At 39.8% G+C, this 24,323-nt stretch overlaps 1 protein-coding gene across 1 annotated transcript in view; it reads right to left on the bottom strand.

Moving 5' to 3' along the window:
* Nucleotides 1-1,772: 1,772 nt before the first annotated feature.
* The window catches only part of LOC124778025 (sialin-like), a 29,720-nt gene continuing 7,169 nt past the window's right edge, over nt 1,773-24,323 (bottom strand). The window contains exons 3-6 of the mRNA XM_047253607.1: nt 23,450-23,582; nt 22,561-22,716; nt 11,953-12,038; nt 1,773-2,025 (exon numbers count right to left, since the gene is read on the bottom strand). Coding sequence (XP_047109563.1) covers nt 1,783-2,025; nt 11,953-12,038; nt 22,561-22,716; nt 23,450-23,582 — 618 coding nt within the window. The 3' untranslated portion in view covers nt 1,773-1,782. The remainder of the gene's footprint in view (nt 2,026-11,952; nt 12,039-22,560; nt 22,717-23,449; nt 23,583-24,323) is intronic.

Genomic DNA, 24,323 nt, shown 5'->3' on the forward strand with positions numbered 1-24,323 from the left:
CGGATTTTACTACTGAGCCTTGATAAGGGAGCGCAGGGAGATTCCGTTAGTTTTCGTGACACATCATAGGGTTGGTCACGCTAAAGAAAAAAAACAAACCCTAGGAGCTCTAAACGGCACATTTCTGTGTGGCCTATGTGACTCAGTCAGCGTGCGCCGATGTCGAAAAGGAAAATACTACCGAATTAACAGGCAAGGCGTTTCATTGGCTCGTACAATTCCTCGGATGAGGTTTCTAGAAGCTTTTGGTAGTATTCTCTGGGCGCAAAGGCGGAAGAATCAAGTTTATTCTTACGCGCTCTTCTCGGAATCTGATTGGTCTGTACCTTCGCGCAGAAAAGCGTGACAAAGGAATGGTTGATGCAGATTGCGAAAAATTTGCTGGCAGTGCCGTCTTGATAGCTGTAGTGAAAGCCGATAGCTTTGAGGTATGTTGAAAGTGCAGTCAGATATTTGAGTAATTATAAAGTTTAGTCAGATCGCGTTGAGAAATTGTAATGTTATGAAGAAAAATTTTATTGTTGTGCATGGTCTGATAGAAGCTGGGAGGATCTGGGATTTAATTCAATGCTGAGGTTCTCATATGAACTTTGAATTGCTGTACAAAATGGATTTATGTCAGATGCAGTAAACGAGTCATGGAAGACCACAGACGTTGATGCCGTCAGAAGCAGTCGCAGCCAGCAATCCGAAACGGTTAGAATCAAGTAATGTAAGTGTGGATAGCGACGAGTGACTTCATCAGTATATTCATCTTTCCTCCTTTGGATAATAGCTAAGTTGTGAGGCGATTTAGCATCATTGTCTCAGCTCGTGTGAGTATCTGGTTCGTTCTTTCAGAACCACTTAGACTTGAAATAGTCCATCCTGTTACTAACTAATGAAACGTTAACTAGCGGAGCTTTAACTTGCCTCCCTCAATTTGCCTCGTACGTGCTTTGTAGCGTTCATTACTAAAGCATCAGTGTTCTCTTTCGTGTTATCGTAGTTTCCTTTAAGGGAGAAATTCTCGTATTTGCATTATTAACCTCCCATCCCATGTAGTTTCCACTTCCTCAGTGCACAGAGTACACACTTCGATGATCTTTCTACCATTTTTTTTTCTCTCGGCTGCAAGCGTGTATGGGACAATTAGATGAAGTAAATTTCCATTCATTCATTGTGAAATTCCATATAAAATGGACAAGAGAATGTTATTAAATATCGTATTTTGAAATGCTTCTTTAAAATTACCAGTTTCCCAGTCCCACACAGTTGTGGTCGATAGTACAAATCTGAGCGCGTTACGTTGCGTTAAGACCTCACCACAATAATTCCTGGCTTAAATGCTTCATTTTCTGTGGTAAGAATTCGGTACGTTCATTGCAGCGAGGGTTGGCCGACGATTTGAAGTTGTAACAAACGGCTGAGATGTCTGATGAGAGAAGACGCTGATGTAGTGATACAGCCCAGGAGCTGTCAACTGTTAACTCTTTTTAAGTTTTGTCGTTGATAGCCTCAGACTTCTATGACGACATATGCTACTGTAAATCGTAAAAAAATGTACTTTTCAACTTTATCCCACATTTCTAAAGGCTCTGCATGATGAAGGGAACTACACATCATAATGTGTAAGTGAATGAATAAATTGTAATATACAAAATTAGTTTTAGTGGAAATTTTATTTTCTAAAGGTGCTTCAATACAAACGGTATCTGTTAATCTTCTCTGGTCAACGTGTATAAAAACTGTCAAAATATTTAAACATCCTTATAATTCTGACCTTCCTCATCTAAATCTTTCTCACAGTATATGGTTTTGTTTCTCTTCTGTATCCTGATGACCTTCGGTTTCATGTTCTGATGTCAGACGTTGCTGAGCTTCGACGTCCTTCGCAGAGATATCATGTTTCAATTCTTTTGCCAATGACTTCGAGAAATTCCACTCTTGTACTTCAGACGACGATCTGAGAAGATGTAGGAAGCCAGGAGGTAAAAGGATGCCTGCTGATATAAGGAAAATTTTCTTCCACTGTTCAGACGATTGCTGCAACAAATTATTGTTCACGTTAGCTAAAATTTAATTTCTTAAGTTACTAGATGAAGTTCGTTGCACGAATTTTAACGTCAGGAACAGTCTAAAAGTATTTAAGAAAATAATCCTAAGATGTTTTGAAATCTTACCACAAAATCACATTTAGAGGTGGAGGAGGGGGAGACTAGTGTTTAACGTCTCGTCGACAACGAGGTCATTAGAGACGGAGCGCAAGCCCGGGTGAGGGAAGGATGGGGAAGGAAATCGGCCGTGCCCTTTCAAAGGAACCATCCCGGCATTTGCCTGAAGCGATTTAGGGAAATCACGGAAAACCTAAATCAGGATGGCCGGAGACGGGATTGAACCGTCGTCCTCCCGAATGCGAGTGCAGTGTGCTAACCATCACATTTAGATATACGTGCTCTGCTCTCAGGAAATATATATGGTATCTCCCCTAAGAGTCGTCATGGACGCTTTCTACAGTGTTTATGCATATATGGGCAATTTCGTTTTTTCAGTATGTAGTTGGATTCAGCCCAAACAAATGAAGCTTATCAGATCTTATATACGACTCCCAGCGTCCACGGAAAGCATCGGTTTGTTTCCCGTTACAAACAAATATCCTCATTCAGTTCATAGGTGCCATATTGTTCTAGTTCCTATCGACGAGTCAACAAATCTACTGTTCGGTGAATGGTATTCCTTATTCCTCAATTTTCGTTATAAATTTTTATTGTAATAAGAAATGCACCAAAATAGACAGCTGAATATAGCAAAAAAAATTCGTTGTACAATGTGAGACAACGAAAACCTTTTATTTGAAAGTAATTAAATAATTTACTACAACACTCCCAAACACATATGTCCATATTGTGAAATAATTAAAATAGTGAAATGCGACTGTTTCTAGTTTAAATGGAGGCAAGCATATATAGAGTATCTTCACATACCTTCTACGAAATGAAAGAGGCACAAGTGATTCTTTGACATTTGATTACAGTAGATGGAGAAAATATTAGAGCTAAGTAAAACCGGTATTTGCCAGAAAATGTGTGGATCATAAATGTGATTAATGCCAGAACTGATTAAGAGCAGAGGAACCTTACTAAGAGAACATACCCTATTTGATGACTTTCTGGAGACTGGTTGATTAATTTTAATAAATGTTAGTAAATGGAAAATACAAAATTATTACTTGTCATGTTTGCTCTTCACTTTTGATTCATTACCTGTCTCGACACCAAACAGGATAGAGTGAGATGGTGGAATAAAAAATTAAAGTAGCGGTAAAGCTAAAGAATGACGTTAATTAGTGGAGAGAGAGAATATATTGAAACAAGGGCGTGAGAAGAGGACTGGGGATACAGAGAGGTATGTGAAGGACAAGTACTACTGGAGGTTCAAGTTAGTAGATCTAACACCATAGTTGCGTTGGGTGGATGGTTTCCAAATACGCAATTAACAGAAACTGTCCTTTGGAGGTGAAGATCCTAACGGCGTGATGTCTGAAACAACTAGTTACATCAACAACAGTGAGGAAAGTAGCATGTGTTGTACATAAATGGTTCAACCCCTTTCTGGCCATAGTCTGGTAGTGGCTATTCACACCAGTGGTCGGCTAGTTAGTCGTGATGTCCGTATAAGATATGCTCAGTGATTGCAGTATATATGGTAACTGACATAACTACCTGCATAATCGCTTTATGGGGTAGAACGTGTACGTGAAAACGGTGGAATTGAAAGCAGTGGGAAGATACATGGAACAAGTCTTTCGCAAAGTCTTCTACAAGTACACGAGCCTTGTGTCGCGGTTATTGTGGTGTGATCCAGAACAAACACAGTTTAAGTGGACAGAAGAATCCCACTCTGGGAGGAATGGGAATGGATGTCAGAATTGCTTTCGATGTCAGCGTATTATTAGAGGTGGTTTAGGTCGTGGTTGTAGCTTTGGTTTAGTTGTTCAATTTGCAATGCAATGATCGTGAGCCATTCAGGGAAGTTTGGTCGCCAGGCTGTAACTCTTAACTCAGGTGACGCCACATTAAGCGACTTGCACGTCGGTGACAATGAAACGATGATGAGGACAACACAACACCCTGTTCACGTGCGGAGAGAATCTCCAACCCAGCCGGGAATCGAATGCAGGCCCGCGGCATAGTAGGCAAACACGTTACCAGTGGCGGACTGGGATTAGGTAATACTGGCTAATAACGGATTGACATCCAGAGTTCGTTAGATGCAGGGACGGTCTATGTATATACGTGAACTTTCACACTGGGACTGTAAAGAGGAAGGAGCAGGTTGGGGGGGGGGGGGTGGAAGGGGGGACAAGCAGGGTTTCACTGTCATGTGCAATACAAGTTTGATGGTTTGATTAGAGCTCTCACCCTTTTTCTTTTTGTTGCGTAGCACTTGATGTGTGCGAACAAAAGTCGTCTGTGATGATAACATTTTTGGTATTTATGCAAGATGTTTCAGTATCATAAATATTTTAAAAGTTAGAGCTGACTGTAAAGTGTCACCAACCTCAAGTCAAATAATTTTGGTACATGACTTATTGACAAGAGAAACAGAAAACTAATGTCGGTTGTCTAACTTCCGAAATTTGTTCTTAGGGCACTTTTCATTTCAAAACAGTATGATGATATGGAGAAGTGACAGTGAAACGTTTAGAATGAAGTAGTCATCCAAAATGTATCCTGTACCATTGGTTTCACTCATATTCTTAATCTGCTCGTGACAACCCTTTCTCCATGATCTGTGCTAGCTGTATAAAATGTTTTATTTTCTGGTGTTTTTTCTATAATTCTCAATTAGAAATAAAATGCCAAAACATATACACATGCAAGTGCAGAGTGACAATATCAATACTGTGACCTATGAACTCGTTCTATTGTTTGTATTCAACCCTAGACTCTCCACTATAGACTCCTTAAAATATGTCCTCCTTACCCTAATGATTAAACAAATATAATGTTACTAGCGATCCGTCATGGCTTCTCATGGCTAGCAGTATCTCTAGAATGGAAGACTTTTCTGTCATAGCGGTAATAAATTATACGAATATACACAAACATTCCCCGTGAATCATTCTGTCTATTAACGAAAACCGCTGCAGTAGTTCTCGCAATACGCCTGTGCGGGCAGGCAGACAAACACAGTGGAGTACTTTAATTTATAACTTATATAGATTCATAATACCTTAAGCATTTCGAAATATAAATGTGCAAAAATTACAATACGAAGTAGAAAAACACACTCATATCAGCGGCTAAATAACACCGTACATGCATCAGTGGCTAAATAATCTATCCAATTTTTAACTAATTGTACAGACTTTCAACGTTTCTGTCCGATTGGGTGCAACAAACGAACAGAATGTTCTTACTTCCGACATAAAACTTCAAAGACGGTGAATATCAAATACTTGTTTGATTGCCCCTCCTGATAGCTGCTCAGAATCGTACAGTATCAGAGAAATGAATACGCATTCATTCACGTAACTCCATTTCACAGTGAGTTAGCTCAGTTTATTATGCAGAGAGAAGTTAAGTGTCTGAAAAGTAGCACATCTAACCCATTACTGAAGAAATTTGCTAGCAAGTTGACGGTGCATAGCGTGTCAAGTTCATAGCTAACGCTCCTTGCATTTCACTGATTCGTTAACCTCCTTATGAATGTCTTTCTCACGCTGACCTGTTATGACAGTCAAGCCGAAACCCAATTTTACACAATTAATATGTAAACAATTTCACCGAGTTGTTTTATTCATTACAACTGTTATGAATTCTTCACTGAACTATTTATTACAACTGGCTCACTATTTATTGCAGCTGATTCACATTCAGTGAAGTCCAGGATGCAAAATGCACATATGGTTCCCTTTGTAAACCTGTAGGACGTATCAGCGGATCAGTCGATAAATTATGTCCACAGCTAGCAATGTCACTAGGCGCGGCTTGGAAGTAAGTACTCTGAGGCATCAGGTTATGTGCAAAAACATCCGCGGTAGATTTAAGAGTTGCCGTGGATCAGTTCGTCACAGCCTAACCTGTTGGAACCATCCAATCTTTACAGCAACCTCGCCGGTGTATCCATTGACGAATACCCTGGACTACAAAAAATGTGTGTGTGTGTGAAATCTTATGGGACTTAACTGCTAAGTCCCTAAGCTTACACACTACTTAACCTAAATTATCCTAAGCTTACACACTGCTTAACCTAAATTATCCAAAGGACAAACACATATACCCATGCCCGAGGGAGGACTCGAACCTCCGCCGGGACCAGCCGCCCAATTCATGACTGCAGCGCCTTAGACCGCTCAGTCCTGGACTGCAATTTGAAATACACACATCAAAAAAAGTTCTGCATTACCCCAGTTCCCAGAACTCCTGAAGACGGCTGTTTACTGTGACAGACACAGTCCCTTTGACGGTTCAGAGATGTCACTAAACCCGCCCAAAGATGTAAAAAACCATGCATGAGCATCCCCAAATAGACGGAGGGGGACCGACAGCCGATCAGTTCCAGTCATTCCGCCAGGAAGGAGGTAGACGGCTCGTGTTGTCTGTAGTCCAACCATGGCTAGACCGTCAATACCACGGTTCTATCACGTCCGCATTGTTACTTTGTGTCAGGAAGGGCTCTTAACAAGGGAAGTGTCCAGGCGTCTCGGAGTGAACCTAAGCGATGTTGTTCGGACATGGAGGAGATACAGAGAGAGAGGAACTGTCGATGAAATGCCTCGCTGAGGCTGCCCAAGGGCTACTACTGCAGTGGATGACAGATACATACGGATTATGGCTCGGAGGAATCCAGTCAGCAACCCCACCACGTTGAAAAATGCTTTTGTGCAGTCCCAGGACATCTTGTTACTACTCAAACGGTGCGCAAAAGGCTGCATGCTGCGCAGCCTGACTCCCGACGTCCATTGCGGGGTCCATCTCTGCAACCACTCTACCATACAGCTTGGTGCAGATGGGCCCAACAACATACCGAATGGACTGCTCAGGATTGGCATCACGTTTTCACCGATAAGTGTCGAATATGCCTTCAACCAGACGATCGTTGGAGACGTGTTTGGAGGCAGCCCGGTCAGGCTGAACGCCTAAGACACACTGTCCAGCGATTGCTGCAAGGTGGACGTTCCCTGCTGTTTCGGGATGATATTATATGGGGCCGACGTACGCCGCTGGTGGTCATGGAAGGCGCCGTAACGGCTGTACGATACGTGAATGCCATCCTCCGACCGACAGTGCAACCATATCGGCAGCGTACTGACTAGGCATTCGTCTTCATGGTCAATAATTGGCGCCTCCATCGTGCACATCTTGTGAATGACTTACTTGATAACGGTATCGCTCGACTAGAGGGGCCACCATGTTCTCCCGACATAAACCCTACCGAACGTTCCTGGGCTAAACTGAAAAGGGCTGTTTATGGACGACATGACGCAACAACCACTCCAAGGGATCTACGCCGAATCTCCGTTGAGGAGTGGGACAATCTGGACCAACAGTGCCTTGATGAACTTGCAAGAGAACGTGTTACTGAGTATTAGAGGTACTGACGTGTACAGCAATCTGGACCAATACCTCTGAAGTACTCGCTGTATAGTGGTACAACATGCAATGTGTGGTTTTCATTAGCAATAAAAGGGGCGGAAATGATGTTTATGTTGATCGCTATTCCAATTTTCTGTACACGTTCCGGTACTCTCTGAACCGAGGTCATGCAAAACTATTTTTGGTGTGTGTAAATTGTTAGCTACGTCGAAATTTGGTTATAACGGAACGTTCCTGCCTGCCAAGTGTTGGTACTATCTTCGGTCACTGTTCAGCCGACGGCTGTGGTTTCAGTGAATGAACCGACGGAACATGGGTTCAGCGAGAGCGTGTTTCGTATTCAAACTTTTTCTGTCGAACTTACATGTGTTGATTTCTTCAACATAATTCTACAGTATTGTGTCAGCCCACAAGTATCCATCTCCAGACGGTTTTCGTATTGTGTGTTTCCAGGAGAGTCAGTAACTATTATTTAATGTGTTTAACTCTATATAAAATTGTGCTTAATATTGAAAAAACAGAATTACTACGGTTCCCATGCAAGACACGCTCTGATACTACTACCCTTAGTGGTGCACACAGTAGCGACATGAGGCTAGCCTTATGAATTCAGATTAACTACGGATCCAAATTTGGATAAATCTCGATCACTGAATTACACTATTTTGGATTGTGTGTTTCAGTAGTTGTGCAGTAACTTCCCACAGCCTCTGAGGAACCCTAAAGCCTTTGAATTAGTATCTGGACAACTGTAACTCTATTCACTTCCGGGAATCATTACAAATTATACTAGTTGTTCATTGACTTCACATAACATGATATTAAATTCCTGCAACAGGAAGGGGAAAAAAACACAAGGTAAAAGACTTCGCGAAAATGTATGCGTTGTCTTTCAAATAAGTGAGGTATACTTTTTCGTAAATAATACATCTCACTTCCATGACCTACACTCCTGGAAATTGAAATAAGAACACCGTGAATTCATTGTCCCAGGAAGGGGAAACTTTATTGACACATTCCTGGGGTCAGATACATCACATGATCACACTGACAGAACCACAGGCACATAGACACAGGCAACAGAGCATGCACAATGTCGGCACTAGTACAGTGTATATCCACCTTTCGCAGCAATGCAGGCTGCTATTCTCCCATGGAGACGATCGTAGAGATGCTGGATGTAGTCCTGTGGAACGGCTTGCCATGCCATTTCCACCTGGCGCCTCAGTTGGACCAGCGTTCGTGCTGGACGTGCAGACCGCGTGAGACGACGCTTCATCCAGTCCCAAACATGCTCAATGGGGGACAGATCCGGAGATCTTGCTGGCCAGGGTAGTTGACTTACGCCTTCTAGAGCACGTTGGGTGGCACGGGATACATGCGGACGTGCATTGTCCTGTTGGAACAGCAAGTTCCCTTGCCGGTCTAGGAATGGTAGAACGATGGCTTCGATGACGGTTTGGATGTACCGTGCACTATTCAGTGTCCCCTCGACGATCACCAGTGGTGTACGGACAGTGTAGGAGATCGCTCCCCACACCATGATGCCGGGTGTTGGCCCTGTGTGCCTCGGTCGTATGCAGTCCTGATTGTGGCGCTCACCTCGGCGCCAAACACGCATACGACCATCATTGGCACCAAGGCAGAAGCGACTCTCATCGCTGAAGACGACACGTCTCCATTCGTCCCTCCATTCACGCCTGTCGCGACACCACTGGAGGCGGGCTGCACGATGTTGGGGCGTGAGCGGAAGACGGCTTAACGGTGTGCGGGACCGTAGCCTAGCTTCATGGAGACGGTTGCGAATGGTCCTCGCCGATACCCCAGGAGCAACAGTGTCCCTAATTTGCTGGGAAGTGGCGGTGCGGTCCCCTACGGCACTGTGTAGGATCCTACGGTCTTGGCGTGCATCCGTGCGTCGCTGCTATCCGGTCCCAGGTCGACGGGCACATGCACCTTCCGCCGACCACTGGCGACAACATCGATGTACTGTGAAGACCTCACGCCTCACGTGTTGAGCAATTCGGCGGTACGTCCACCCGGCCTCCCGCATGCCCACTATACGCCCTCGCTCAAAGTCCGTCAACTGCACATACGGTTCACGTCCACGCTGTCGCGGCATGCTAACAGTGTTAAAGACTGCGATGGAGCTCCGTATGCCACGGCAAACTGGCTGACACTGACGGCGGCGGTGCACAAATGTTGCGCAGCTAGCGCCATTCGACGGCCAACACCGCGGTTCCTGGTGTGTCCGCTGTGCCGTGCGTGTGATCATTGCTTGTACAGCCCTCTCGCAGTGTCCGGAGCAAGTATGGTGGGTCTGACACACCGGTGTCAATGTGTTCTTTTTTCCATTTCCAGGAGTGTATTTCGGGATATCTCACTTTTGACTCAAAGATTTTTACGTATGCAATCACCGATGGTAAGAGTGGAGGAACAAATTTGCTGTCATTTAATACGATTATTCAACTCCAAATTAACGGGGTTGCAAGGTGCTTGTTCATTTGATATGACTACTGGTATACAAACCCTCGAAGGTATCTGGGGATTATAGTCGATAATGGCCTATAAACTAGTAACAGCTGATAGCTCTTGTCCCACAGGGCCACAACAGAATCTCATGATACTAGATTTTCTGTCTGTTACTGGTTCTAACCGGTAGTCAGCGTAAGAGCAGTGGCCACAATGGGCTCTAACTGAAGTATGAATCATCTAAGCCTTGAAAGTAACAGAGAGTATTCTCAAGCTAATGCGGCGCGCAGTAAAGTATGAGTCGGTACAGCCTTATGGAGACGACTACTTGGTCTTTAAACCATGTTTCTACCTTTCATATTGATACTACTAACCACGATTACAATAGGACTGCGGACAAGTTGCATAACAAGCTAACACTCTCATTGCTGTTATCTTTCTCACATTAAATTTTAAAATCATGCTTAACTGCTAAACACTACTGGCCCATATGAATTTTTTTCATTGGGAAAACAGGTGGGTGAAAATGATCACCATGGTGTGGACTCTGTACATTAAGAAATGAATTCTCATTTTGGATGGGATGTAAGGAATGCCTTGTCGCTAACAGATTCCATTGTTGCCTAAACTCTTCTCTAACCTCACTTATATTAAATATTTTCCTACCATTTCAGCTTGCAGACTGAAGCAGCTCCGCACAGCAGTCTCTGAAGTCTTCCATAATCCTTCTGTTTTGTCCTACACAGATTCGATTTATACAAACCCCAATATTTGTCTGATACCGTCGACCTTTCTACTAATTCCCACCTCTAGATGACTGAACTCTGCATCTTCAAACAACTACGCAACTATATTTTACAACATTTCGATTGCTCTCCACCATCCAAACACATCCGGTACTTTTGTTCCCCATGGATAGCTGACTGTCCTCTAGGAATCCCCACTGCTATCTGCCTTTCGGCCAGCGAAAGACAGCGCTTCTCGCTTGCACTGCTTGCAATCTTATCTGACCAGTCCAATGTCACGATCTATGAGTATCCCCATCAGAGCAGGGAAAAGGGCGTAGGAATACTTCTGGCGTCCTTGTTAAAATACGGGTACCAGATCCTTCTGCAATTTTCTTTCAAGAGATAAGGAGACGAAACTTCTCGCCTAAAAATTCAGGGAGAAAGCTCGATTCTCCACCTTCGTACGCCTTACACCTAACGTAGGCCACACAGGAATGTGCCGGAGTTTCTTCTGACCATTTTTTTAGTGCGTCCATCCCGATATTATCTCACGAACTGTAACGAATGTTCATTGCCCTTCTCCAGGAAGGCAGAGCAGAAATTCCTCAAAACACAAGGCTAAACGTATATTTTCATGCAAGGCAGTGAACGAGTAGAGAGCAGAAATGGTTGATCCAAAAGGGCACTTAAAAATGAAATAAAATACACGTTCAGTAGAGACTTCCTCTGGGAATCAGTAATAATCAACTGAATTACAAAAAGGCGAAAAACTGATACGTTATATAAAGATGTTAATGACTTTTACAATTAATGAAAAAGGTGTGTGTGTGTGTGTGTGTGTGTGTGTGTGTGTGTGTGTGTGTGTGTGTTTGTGTGTGTACAAGAATGGGTTGGTTTTCTTAAATTTTAGCACTAATGTATATTAGACTCAATTCTCGAAACACAGTGACTATTTTCATCTCAAATGAACATCGAAGACTGATACTGTCTTAACTCATTTACATTGCCTAGTTAAAGAAACAAATCACAATTTGCATTATGCATATTTTCCCCTTAGCTGTGAAATTGCCATAGACACACGTTTACTAAACAGCGAAATCTAAGTTTCAAAAACATCATGAAATGTCAGCTACCTGAAGTTATAAAATGTTAGCCAGAATTGTATAACTCACATTCTTGTATGTCAGTGCACCAACAACTGCAGCGGACAGAAATCCTGGAGTCACACAAATCATGTTACCAATGCCCATGAGTACACCTATTGGAAGAAAAACGAAGCAAAACTTCAGAAGGAGACACCGACGTGAAATTACATGAATGAAACTTTGCAGAACACTGCCAAAATTCAGAATTTTTTTTTAGGTAATGCATTTTATACGCTGGTAACACTAACAAAATATAGATGTAAAAACTGCATTTATGATGCTTTCTGACACACTACAACAGTTCCAGCTCATCAACCAATATATATATTTACATCTTCTGAGGATCTAAGTTTAATTAGTCTAAACATATTAAATACTTTAAAAGCATCTGACAGTGTGGAATCAGATACACTTTACAACTTAAGAAAGTAATTGTTTCTATTATTGTGATTTAAAATATTGCAAAAATAGGGATGTGTCTGGTGGTATTTTCCCAAAATTTTCTTGGAGTGGGGTACCACAGCAATATATTTCTGGAAAAACCTGATAAATTTTCTACCTCACTCGTGACTTTCACGTGTTTACTTTACTGAAATCCGTACAATGAATTAATTTCGATCTTACTGGCAAATTTCAAGTGCTGTTTACGAAAAAACTGAACAATGATGCAGTAAGTTTATGTTTCGCTTACAGAAATGGAAAAAAAAACAAACAGAATACAGTCTCAAAATTTGTACTTGTGCCAATATGACATCGTATTATCCGATATTGAAAAGCGGTCATGGTGCTGGATTATAAACTGACAATCATTTTATTGTACATCGTGTTGCTATTAAGTCGTATCATTTTGTTGCTACAACAAACAACTTTTGTCAACCCTTTTACAAGTCTCTCTTCATTTTTATTGTTTGTTACGTTATATTATCTGTTTACGTGCCATATATGACAGCGTACATGTTAAGTCATGAAACTCAAACTATCTCCAGTAGTAAAATGATGCTTTCTAGCTGCAGTAAACGTTATTTGTCATATGTGAGTATACAATCACTTGCTCTTTTTCAGTCTTATCCTTATGTATCCACTGGCAGAGTTACATTTTTTAATTATTTTACGTCGAAAAGCAATAAAGGATCCTTTCTCCTTTCCTTGGTCTCTTCTCACTGTAGATACATTTACTGTTTTGGCCCACAGTTCCCGTTGGACGTTTTGTACAGTTTTTGAGCCTCCAGAATGCCTACAGGTATGTGGATATATCATCTAGATACTGACACATTTACCGATCGATCAACAGAATAATGAAAAATAATGTTCCTTTGCTGTGTCTGTCCCCCCATGGAAAGATCTGGAAGTTACTTTTTAGCAATGAAAGCAAGTACACGAAATGATTCATACCAGCTAACAATAGGGTCGAGGATGACTAATACTGTTCTTATTAAAATTCCTGTTTTTAAATTTTACGATTCCACGTTTTGTGCTTTTTTTTAAAAAAATAGCTGTGTCTACCCTCCAATAATTAAATTATATTGCGACATCTTGATGGCCATAACTTCAAATTTTGACAGAGTTCTTCGTTAAATTATTGTTTGTGTAACAATACACCAAGCATAAACTTGCTGTACCTAAAATTGCCCTATACTGAGAGTTGAAATAAACTGAATACGAATAAGCAATAGCTTAGGAGGAAACTTAACAATGACTTTCAATAAACTGTCTAGAGGATTTCTGATTTATATGAAAGCAGATAAACACTCTCCATTGAGATTGAGATCATTTTCCTCAGTTCCAGCTTCTTTTGAAATGTTGTAAGGCACCATTTACATTCAGTCGCATTTATTTCGAAAGTCAGGTAGTAATTAATGAAACACATAATGGCTTTAAGAAAAATGGATGTTGTGGATGCTATAGACTATGTAACAACATACATATTTAAAGTGTGCAGCGTTTGCTCAGGTCATATTATGATAAAAGCAAAGTTTTTAATTGTGTAAAAGAAATGATACACCTACACAAGGTGGACTTTTATTGTATTAGAGACAACAACCTACATGTTTTGAAAATGTATCTAGAGAACTATCTATAGGATCCAGTAAAGTATTATATGCAGCTGAAAATCTTCCTTCACAGTAGTAACAAACTTAATAGTCTGGGAAACAGTCTTGATGATAGAACTGTTCATGCATCTTGTCAGCATAAAGCGAATTGATTTTTGCTTTTTAAAATAAAACTACAAATGGTTCTTAGTTTATAAACTGCTGATCATTTGGTGGAGAAGTTTATGTGGCAACGACATTTATTATTGGTATGTTACTGTATTTTCATTAATACATCTAATGACATATACCTGAAGACCGTTCAAGATATAATATGAGTATTTTTAATTTTCTTCATAGCTTTTTTACAGAATGGTACTCTATTATCGTGTGAGGCAACACTAGTTATGATGATGATCTCCTGTCGCTACAGAAGTGGAGAACAGGATAATTCTTCGGTCTTCCAATAAAACATATTCCAAACTTCTGTTCACAACATATAAGGGCACAAATACAATAAACTCAAATGTACAAAGTTTTTATTTATGCAAAGAAGAGGTTTCCAGAATTAAAACACTGAGAATACATCTTTAGAAACAGCTCAAGAAATGAATGCATTTATTCTATCATAGATTCGGGAGATCCATTTAGAATTATGAGTTTACTGGGCATAAACTACTTTATAAACTTCAAATAGTTGTTTGGGAGCTTCCAGAACATCGGATGAAACTAATAATCTATGGATACTTGTCTACCCATTCCATGAGATGAATGAATACATTAACTGTAATATATTATTGCACTTTAAGCAGTAATAAATTGTACTCCTGTGTACAATCATTTTATTAATTTATGATCGGTTTTAAATTGTCTATTGTTGTAATGCTCTAACACAAATAATAATAACATTGAGTTATTCAGGCACAATTCACAGTTTGCTTCACAGATACAGTCTACTGTTATCCCTGTCCTATTGCTCAGACTCTACAAAAGGTCTTCTGCAAACTATGCAAGACTAGCACATATAAGGGAAAAGATAAGGCTGAAAAGAACCTACTCATAATTTCGATAGTGTAAATTCCATTATACAGCCGAAGATTCCATCTGGATATTCTCTCTACACTCTTTTTAATAGATTGTGTTATCATTTCCCTTGAAACTCAAAAATGGAGAATAAGTATCACATTCAATGTATTTTTATATCCTTGCATCTCTAGTACCCACATTTTAACAAGGTAACTATACTAATAACGGCCCCACAGAACGTATGTTTATTTGCAATTGTCAGAAATCTGTAATTTGGAAACAAAAATCGAGTATTGTCCTTGAATATCTATGTTCTCAACTTCAGTCCCACACTAAACCAATTTTAATCTTGAGTGTGTTTTTTTTATGCCTATTCATAAGAACCACTTATTTGACAAAGATATGCTATGTAGCGCATATCACAGCCAAATAAGAAATGTTAGTTCTACTTACAGATGCATTGAGACATTAATCTTAGAAATAGAAATAATCAGAAGTCATCTAGGGTATATTCTGAATTATAACCTATCAGGTATCTGTACAAAACACTGGAACTGCCTTATATCTGTTGAAATCCAGCTTTTCTTGCACTTACATAACATAATCACAGAGCACTTCCACAAATCTAAACTTTTTTTGCCCTGTGTCATTCTTCCCCATAATCAGCGATGCTTTAACATCAGATTATTATCTCCTCAAAGTTATTTAGATAATTTACTGAATACTGGAGGTTAAGAAAACATGAGGAAGTAAATATTTTCTGATACTTTGGCTACAGTGTAAATGATGGTGTTCTCTGTTAAGCAGGTAGTGAAAGAGCACCTGCAGATCCTACTGTGAATAACACAGAAAACACATTTAGCTGGAGAAAAAATGCTAGCTTATTTTTCATAAATATCCTCCATATTATCTAATGAAATTTTTCGCTGTAAAATAAATGGGAAGCCAATAAGTTGTTGGTGAATAGTAACGAAATTGTGTGCAGCAGCTAAGTGAACAGCTGTTTAGCTTAAAATTAATATATATGCTATCTGACTAAAAGTATCTGGTCATCTGTTAGTGGACGTTACTACCAGACGTCTACACCCCTTGTCTTTATGGCAGCCTGAAATCTGTGGGGCCACTTCCCAAGAGGTGTGTACGTATCTCTGGAGGAATGACAGCCATTCTTTCTCAAGAGCCAAAACCAGAGAAGGCAGTGATGTTGCACCCTGGGATCTGGAACGAATTCGACGTTCTAACTCATTCTGAATATGTTCCATTGGGTTTAGGTCGGCACTGTGGGCAGGCCAGTCCATTTCAGGAATGTTATTATCCACAAACCATCGCATCGCGGATGCTGCTTTGAGAGGGTGCACTGTCATGCTAATTCAATCATCGTCTACAGACTGCTCCTCTACTGTACACAGTGCCTAACGCTGTAAAATGTGTTGAGTTCCTTTCTATTTAACGTTTTATTAAGCGCAATAGGGAGACCACACATTAAAAAAAAATCCAGCCCCATACCATAACATCACGTCCTCCGCGGTTTTCCAGGCCTTAGCATTTTCCATCGGGTTACCACAGTGTATGGTATGACTAATCACCCCAAATCACTCGTTTCCAGACACTCACTGCCCAGTGGTGCCGCTCGTTTCATCACCTCAAGTGTCGCTTAGCACTGATTACAGAAATCTGTGGCTTCCGGGCCACTGCTTAGCGTTGCAGCCCCGTTTTCTTAACTCCCTACGAAAGTGATCACGTTCATAGTGCTAACTGGACGGCTGGTAGCACTTTGGAACTAGCGTGAATCCAAGTCATATCCCCAATAGTCGACTTCAAGAGCTTTAGAAAGTTTAAATATCTCTAAAGTGTCTGTTACTCAGGTGATATCCAATAACTAATTTATGTTCGAAGTCTCTACCTACAACATTATACTCCCAGCCTCCTTTTATGCTGGTGGGTCCTCCTCTCGCGACACCTTGTGGTCAATTACGCATTACACGGGTGTGTCCAGACAATTTCGATCAGATAGTGAATATAATATTAAAGTGTATCTAAGAAACCTTCTCTTGTGTTTCTGGATTTGGTCGTTTTTCCACTACTCATCCTGTAGAGCAATGCACCAAGATGAATAATTTGTTCATTCCATATACAGCTGATAGGAGGTAAAGCTTCATTTTAGCTCATTCAGTTCTCACACTTATGACAGGACAAATAACTACAGGCATTTCATAGGGTTCTATTCTGCGATAACGCCTGTTGTTCCTGCACACTAATGATCATCCATCTTACACAGACAAAGCAGAAATAGTGCTTTTTCCTGAACATGCAATGATGATAATAAAATGCAATGATGATAATCAAACCCAATAAAGCTGCAATAACAAAAGGAGAAATGAATGAAATATTTAATGGTATTATTCATGAGTCCTTGAGATTTATAAGAAAATAATTGTTTAAAACTACTGGTGGTGCATACTCATGAGAACATGAATTGGAAATCACATATTCTTACCAAAAGTTTGAATTTTAATTCACTTGTGCTATACATAATTGCGTGCTTCCATTCACTGATGTCATATGGGTAAAATTTAGTGACTGTCCCACACAGGCACTAAGCATGCATTAAACATAATTATCCAGTAAGGATAACATCTGACGTCTGCCCTTGAACCCCAAGTGGATGCCTGTAAACAATCAGGCAATATTTTGCTGGACACTTTGTAGCATGTGAAATGCCGTCATCTGGCCATGGGTGTAGGTGACCAAACAGTCATGGCAAGCAGCCAGCACAATCTGCTGCGCTATAAGGATGAGCCAGCCCAGTAGTTTAAAATAAGTAGAGAGAAATAATATTTATTTACTTACATTGAAATTTGGTTTCTGTTAGGACCAAAGGCCTCAAAATACTTTGTACGAAAAAACATGGTCCCCCCCCCCCCATGAACCATGGACCTTGTCGTTGGTGGGGAGGCTTGCGTGCTTCAGCGATACAGATAGCCGTACTGTAGGTGCAACCACAATGGAGGGGTATCTGTTGAGAGGCCAGAAAAACGTGTGGTTCCTGCAGAGGGGCAGCAGCCTTTTCAGTAGTTGCAGGGGCAACAGTCTGGATGATTGACTGATCTGGCCTTGTAACACTAACCAAAACGGCCTTGCTGTGCTGTTACTGCGAACGTTTGAAAGCAAGGGGAAACTACAGCCGTAATTTTTCCCGAGGGCATGCAGCTTTACTTTATGGTTAATGATGATGGCGTCCTCTTGGGTAAAATATTCCGGAGGTAAAATAGTCCTCCATTCAGATCGCCGGGCGGGGACTACTCAAGAGGACGTCGTTATCAGGAGAAAGAAAACTGGCGTTCTACGGATTGGAGCGTGGAATGTTAGATGTCTTAATCGAGCAGGTAGGTTAGAAAATTTAAAAATGGAAATGGATAGGTTTAAGTTAGATATAGTGGGAATTAGTGAAGTTAGGTGGCAGGAGGAACAAGACTTTTGGTCAGGCGAATACAGGGTTATAAATACAAAGTCAAGAAGGGGTAATGCAGGAGTAGGTTTAAAAATGAATAAAAAAATAGGAACTCGGGTAAGCTACTACAAACAGCACAGTGAACGCATTATTGTGGCCAAGATATACACAAAGCCCACGCCTACTACAGTAGTACAAGTTTATATGCCAACTAGCTCTGCAGATGACGAAGAAATTGATGAAATGTATGATGAGATAAAAGAAATAATTCAGGTAGTGAAGGGAGGCGAATATTTAATAGTCATGGGTGACTGGAATTCGTCAGTAGGAAAAGGGAGAGAAGGAAACATTGTAGGTGAATATGGATTGGGGCTAAGAAATGAAAGAGGATGCCGTCTGGTAGAATTTTGCGTGGAGCATAACTTAATCATAGCTAACACTTGGTTCAAGAATCATGAAAGCAGGCTGTATACATGGAAGAAGCCTGGAGATACTGACAGGTTTCAGATAGATTATATAGTGGTATGACAGAGATTTAGGAACCAGGTTTTAAACTGTAAGACATTTCCAGGGGTAGATGTAGACTCTGACCACAATATATTGGTTATGAACTGTAGATTTAAACTGAAGAAACTGCAAAAAGGTGGGAACGTAAGGAGATGGGACCTGGATATACTGACTAAACCAGAGGTTGTAGAGAGTTTCAGGGAGAGCATAAGGGAACAATTGACACAAATGGGGGAAAGAAATACAGTAGAAGAAGAATGGGTAACTCCGAGGGATGAAATAGTGAAGGCAGCAGAGTATCAAGTAGGTAGAAATCCTTGGGTAACAGAAGAAATATTGAATTTAATTGATGAAAGGAGAAAATATAAAAATGCAGTAAATGAAGCAGGCAAAAAGGAATACAAACGTCTCAAAAATGAGATAGACAGGAAGTGCAAAATGCCTAAGCAGGGATGGCTAGAGGTCAAATGTAAGGATGTAGAGCTTATCTCACTAGGGTAAGATAGATACTTTCAACAGGAAAATTAAAGAGACCTTTGGAGGAAAGAGGCCCACTTGTATGAATATCAATAGCTCAGATGGAAACCCAGTTCTAAGCAAAGAAGGGAAAGCAGAAAGGTGGAAGGAGTATATAGATGGTCTATACAAGGGCGACGTGCTCCAGGACAATATTATGGAAATGGAAGATGATGTAGATGAAGATGAAATGGGAGATTTGATACTGCGTGAAGAGTTTGACAGAGCACTGAAAGATCTGAGTCGAGACAGGCGAAATAAACTCAGAATTCAAGAAGAATATAATAATTCCAATCGCAAAGAAAGCAGGTGTTGACAGATGGGAAAATACCGAACTATCAGTTTAATAAGTCATGGCTGCAAAATACTAACGCGAATACTTTACAGACGAATGGAAAAACTAGTAGAAGCCGACCTCGGGGAAGATCAGTTTGGATTCTGTAGAAATATTGCAACACGTGAGGCAATACTGACCCTACGACTTATCTTGGAAGCTAGATTAAGGAAAGGCAAACCTACGTTTCTAGCATTTGTACACATAGAGAAAGCTTTTGAAAACGTTGATTGGAATACTCTCTTTCTGATTCTGAAGGTGGCAGGGGTAAAATACAGGGAGCGAAAGGCTATTTACAATTTGTGCAGAAACCAGATGGCAGTTATAAGAGTCGAGGGACATGAAAGGGAAGCAGTGATTGGGAAGGGAGTGAGACAGGGCTGTATCCTTTCCCCGATGTTATTGAATCTGCATATTGAGCAAGCAGTGAAGGAAACAAAAGAAAAATTCGGAGTAGGTATCAAAATCCATGGAGAAGAAATAAAAACTTTGAGGTTCGCCGATGACATTGTAATTCTGTCAGAGACAGCAGGGGACTTGGAAGAGCAGTTGAACGGAGTGGATAGTGTCTTGAAAGGAGGATATAAGATGAACATCAATAAAAGCAAAACGAGGGTAATGGAATGTAGTCGAATTAAGTCGGGAGATGCTGAGGGTATTAGATTAGGAAATGAGACACTTAAAGTAGTAAAGGAGTTTCGCTATTTGGGGAGCAAAATAACTGATGATGGTCGAGGTAGAGAGGATATAAAATGTAGACTGGCAATGGCAAGGAAAGCGTTTCTGAAGAAGAGAAATTTGTTAACATCTAGTATAGTTTTAAGTGTCAGGAAGTCGTTTCTGAAAGTATTTGTGTGGAGTGTAGCCGTGCATGGAAGTGAAACATGGACGATAAATAGCTTAGACAAGAAGAGAATAGAAGTTTTCGAAATGTGGTGCTACAGAAGGAAGCTGAAGATTAGATGGGTAGATCACATAACTAATGAGGAGGTAGTGAATAGGATTGGGGAGAAGAGAAGTTTGTGGCACAACTTGACTAGGAGAAGGGATCGATTGGTAGGACATGTTCTGAGGCATCAAGGGATCACATATTTAGCATTGGAGGGCAGTGTGGAGGGTAAAAGTCGTAGAGGGAGACCAAGAGATGAATACACCAAGCAGATTCAGAAGGATGTAGGTTGCAGTAGGTACTGGGAGATGAAGAAGCTTGTACAGGATAGAGTAGCATGGAGAGCTGCATCAAACCAGTCTCAGGACTGAAGACCACAACAAAAACAACATTAACTAACTTCGACGATAAGTCATTTTCAGACAAAAACGTGATGTCATATTATACATAAAGTAATTACTAGTTTCTTTTACTGTGCACATGCAAAGCCAGACATCATATTCCTTAATGACATTAGGACTGAATCAATACGAAAAATGGCACATTACATGTAAATATTGGTAAGTGGATCGTAAGTACTGCATTTCAAGTCGCTTTCAGCGACTGATTCTGTAGATTCAAGTGAACTTTACATAAAAATTTTGATTTAAGGATGACTTATTACTTACTGATTCCTTGTGAATTAATGCACACCTTTATGCATTTAGTCTGCAATTGCCACATTCAGTAAATGCTTTGCTTTTTCTACATAACCATATTTTGCTTTGCTACTTTAAATTAGCATTCATTTAATTTACCAATTTATTACATGTGAGGCTACCATTCAAATTTACTTGTTCGTTTATTATAAATAAGATCTCTGAGGAATAGTGTAAACAACTCATTGTGGGGAACATTATTATCACACAGAATCAATTTTGTCCATTTACCCTTTATTTTATTTATTTATTATTTCTTGTTTTATATCACAGCTGCCAATATTGGTAAAGGGCTTCTGGGGTAATTTAGAATTTCAGTTTTCGTTGTAAAACAATGGTATATGACAAGTTCTATTGATTCTGGAATATTAGGTCGCTTATTGCCCACAGAAAATCTGTTTGTGCAGTCGTAGGTAAGTTGTGTTTTATAATGCCATATTGCCCATCAAGTTACAGTGTGAACACAAAACATACATCTACTGAATCACTTACATAGTGTTGTGAACTTCTTGCAGTCACTAGTTCTATAATGAAGAAATGTTTTGATAAAAAAGAGAAGACAATTATTTTCACTGGCACAATGTCATAAAGTCATGGTCGCTGTCCACATACAACATGCATGCATCTGCTTGAAGATAGAAATTCATTATGAGAAGTAACTGCTACTGTTCAAGTAGGAAGTATGTGGTAAAGAAGCACTAGCTCAACAGTTATTATAACTGTTCAATTGTTCAAACGTGTGTGAAATCTTATGGGACTTAACTGCTAAGGTCATCAGTCCCTAAGCTTACACACTACTTAACCTAAATTATCCTAAGGACAAACACACATACACCCATGCCTGAGGGAGGACTCGAACCTCTGCCGGGACCAGCCGCACAGTCCATGACTGCAGCATCTTTAGACCACTCGGATAATCCAGCTCAGCTATTATAACTATGGAAGAACATATATTTACAAAGTATCTGCTTTCCTACTGGTTTTTCGTCCTTCACAGTTAGAGCAGGCAGAAACGAAAACATACCAGCACAAATATACATAATACATTCTACAATTAGTGTCGATAGCTTCTTTCCTCTGTTGTAAAGATTCTAATTTATGATAGGACGTATGTAAACTGATGTATAAATAAATAATAATTGTTGTAGCAGCAAACTACTGCCATTTACAAATGCTAAACTTACCAGCAAAATTGGGACTGAGATCGATGTATGTAGCTAAAGAACCTGATGTTTCAGCTCCACTCACAGTAAGAGCTGCTGTCAGGCAAATAGTGGCCATAACTGAGTTACAACCGGAGAAGGCCAACCCTAGCATGAATATGCCTTGCAGAATATTTGCTGCCAACAAAAACATGAGCAATCTAAGTACAATGCAAAAACTCACTTCTTAACATAAAATGTAATAATCAATGGTATAAAATTCACATTGTTTAACAATAAATGTGGCCAGCTCTTGTATTAATCCATTGTAGCTGTTACAAAATTTGAGAGAGTTAAAATAAACAAATTGCAGTTGATGTATTTTGTAGCTTAAAGTATTCATTCATTCTGAGGCATATAGTGAAAAATGTTACATTATTCTTTTCATTCTAGGATAATAAACTGCCATTCTAAGAAACGAGGGGAACATGTTCATAAGGTTATGTTTTCACAAACAAATTTGATTTTGTCATTGTTTTCAAAATAATCCTAGAATTCTGTAATGTCTCTTCCTATTAAGCCTTCTCTTCACTAATATTTGTTAATTATTAATTTAAATTTTTATAACAATAATACTAATAACAATAGTAATAATTATAAACATATAATTATAGAGTTCCATTATTCACGTTCTTATTACTCTGATAACTTCAAAAGTTTGTATTATGATATTGTGTTCTAGAGATTCTCCTTGATTATGGTACAAGCAGGGCAATTAAATAACATAAAACAAAATTATTGAAGATTTTCTGAATGCCATGTGTGCCATCAGTTTTCTATATTATCATCAACAGTAGCCTAAAAGCCAACATTTAATAAAAGCAATACATTATATGTCCTGTGAATAACATAAAAGGGTGGATTTACTTACTTATAAAACCCGCCAACTTTCGAACTGCTGTAACTGATAGCTTTCCACTCGACAACAGGTGGTCACAAACATAACCAACTATGATGGCGAAACTCGTTCGACAAACATGGGGAAGACCAGAGAAAAAGCCAACCTAAAGAAATATAAAATATGCAGGTACATAATATAAGCAAATCTGTCAAACTTCTTTCCTAAATCTTAAGGAAACTCTTACTGGTCCAACCAAAGACTCAGACACATCTGGGGAAAATGAAAGAGCTATTAACATCTTCTGTGATGGCTGAAAATAAAACATCGAGTTTTCAGGAGGTAATATGACAAATGTTGAAGAAATTCAGTTTTAGGGATACCTTCAGCGATTAAAGGAATGAAATGGCAGGTAACCAAACACATAACATTAAGGAAACCGTTAAAATATATGAATCAGTAGAATTAACTAATTTCCAAAATTTGAATTAAAGTTTCTAAATTAGAAATTACGACCATTCAGTGTAATTTTTAGCTTCTTGAGCGTGTTTTTTGAAGGTATCTTAGAAAAATTTTTATGGCACTCAGTAATGTCCATAATGCTGCAGAGTAACTCCTGGTCTCTTGGCTAGCATTTTGCTAGTTACTTCTTAATCACCAACACTCAAACTGTATATTATTAGTTTACATGATAATAAGGTGTTGGAGTATTTTGCATTCATATTCTCATTAGCCTGTATCACCCATGGTCCAAAAGATGTTGAACATTTCTACTAAGCTTCATCAATATGAATGTACAAGAACTTACTTTTAAAACTGTATTTGGTCTGGAGAACTCTTAGTTACGTTAGTATAATATACTAGAAAAAGAACTGAACTAAGACAATGAAGTTTCGTGGTATCTTAC

The sequence above is a fragment of the Schistocerca piceifrons genome, chromosome 2, assembly GCF_021461385.2.
Source record: "Schistocerca piceifrons isolate TAMUIC-IGC-003096 chromosome 2, iqSchPice1.1, whole genome shotgun sequence".
Lineage (NCBI taxonomy): Eukaryota > Metazoa > Arthropoda > Insecta > Orthoptera > Acrididae > Schistocerca > Schistocerca piceifrons.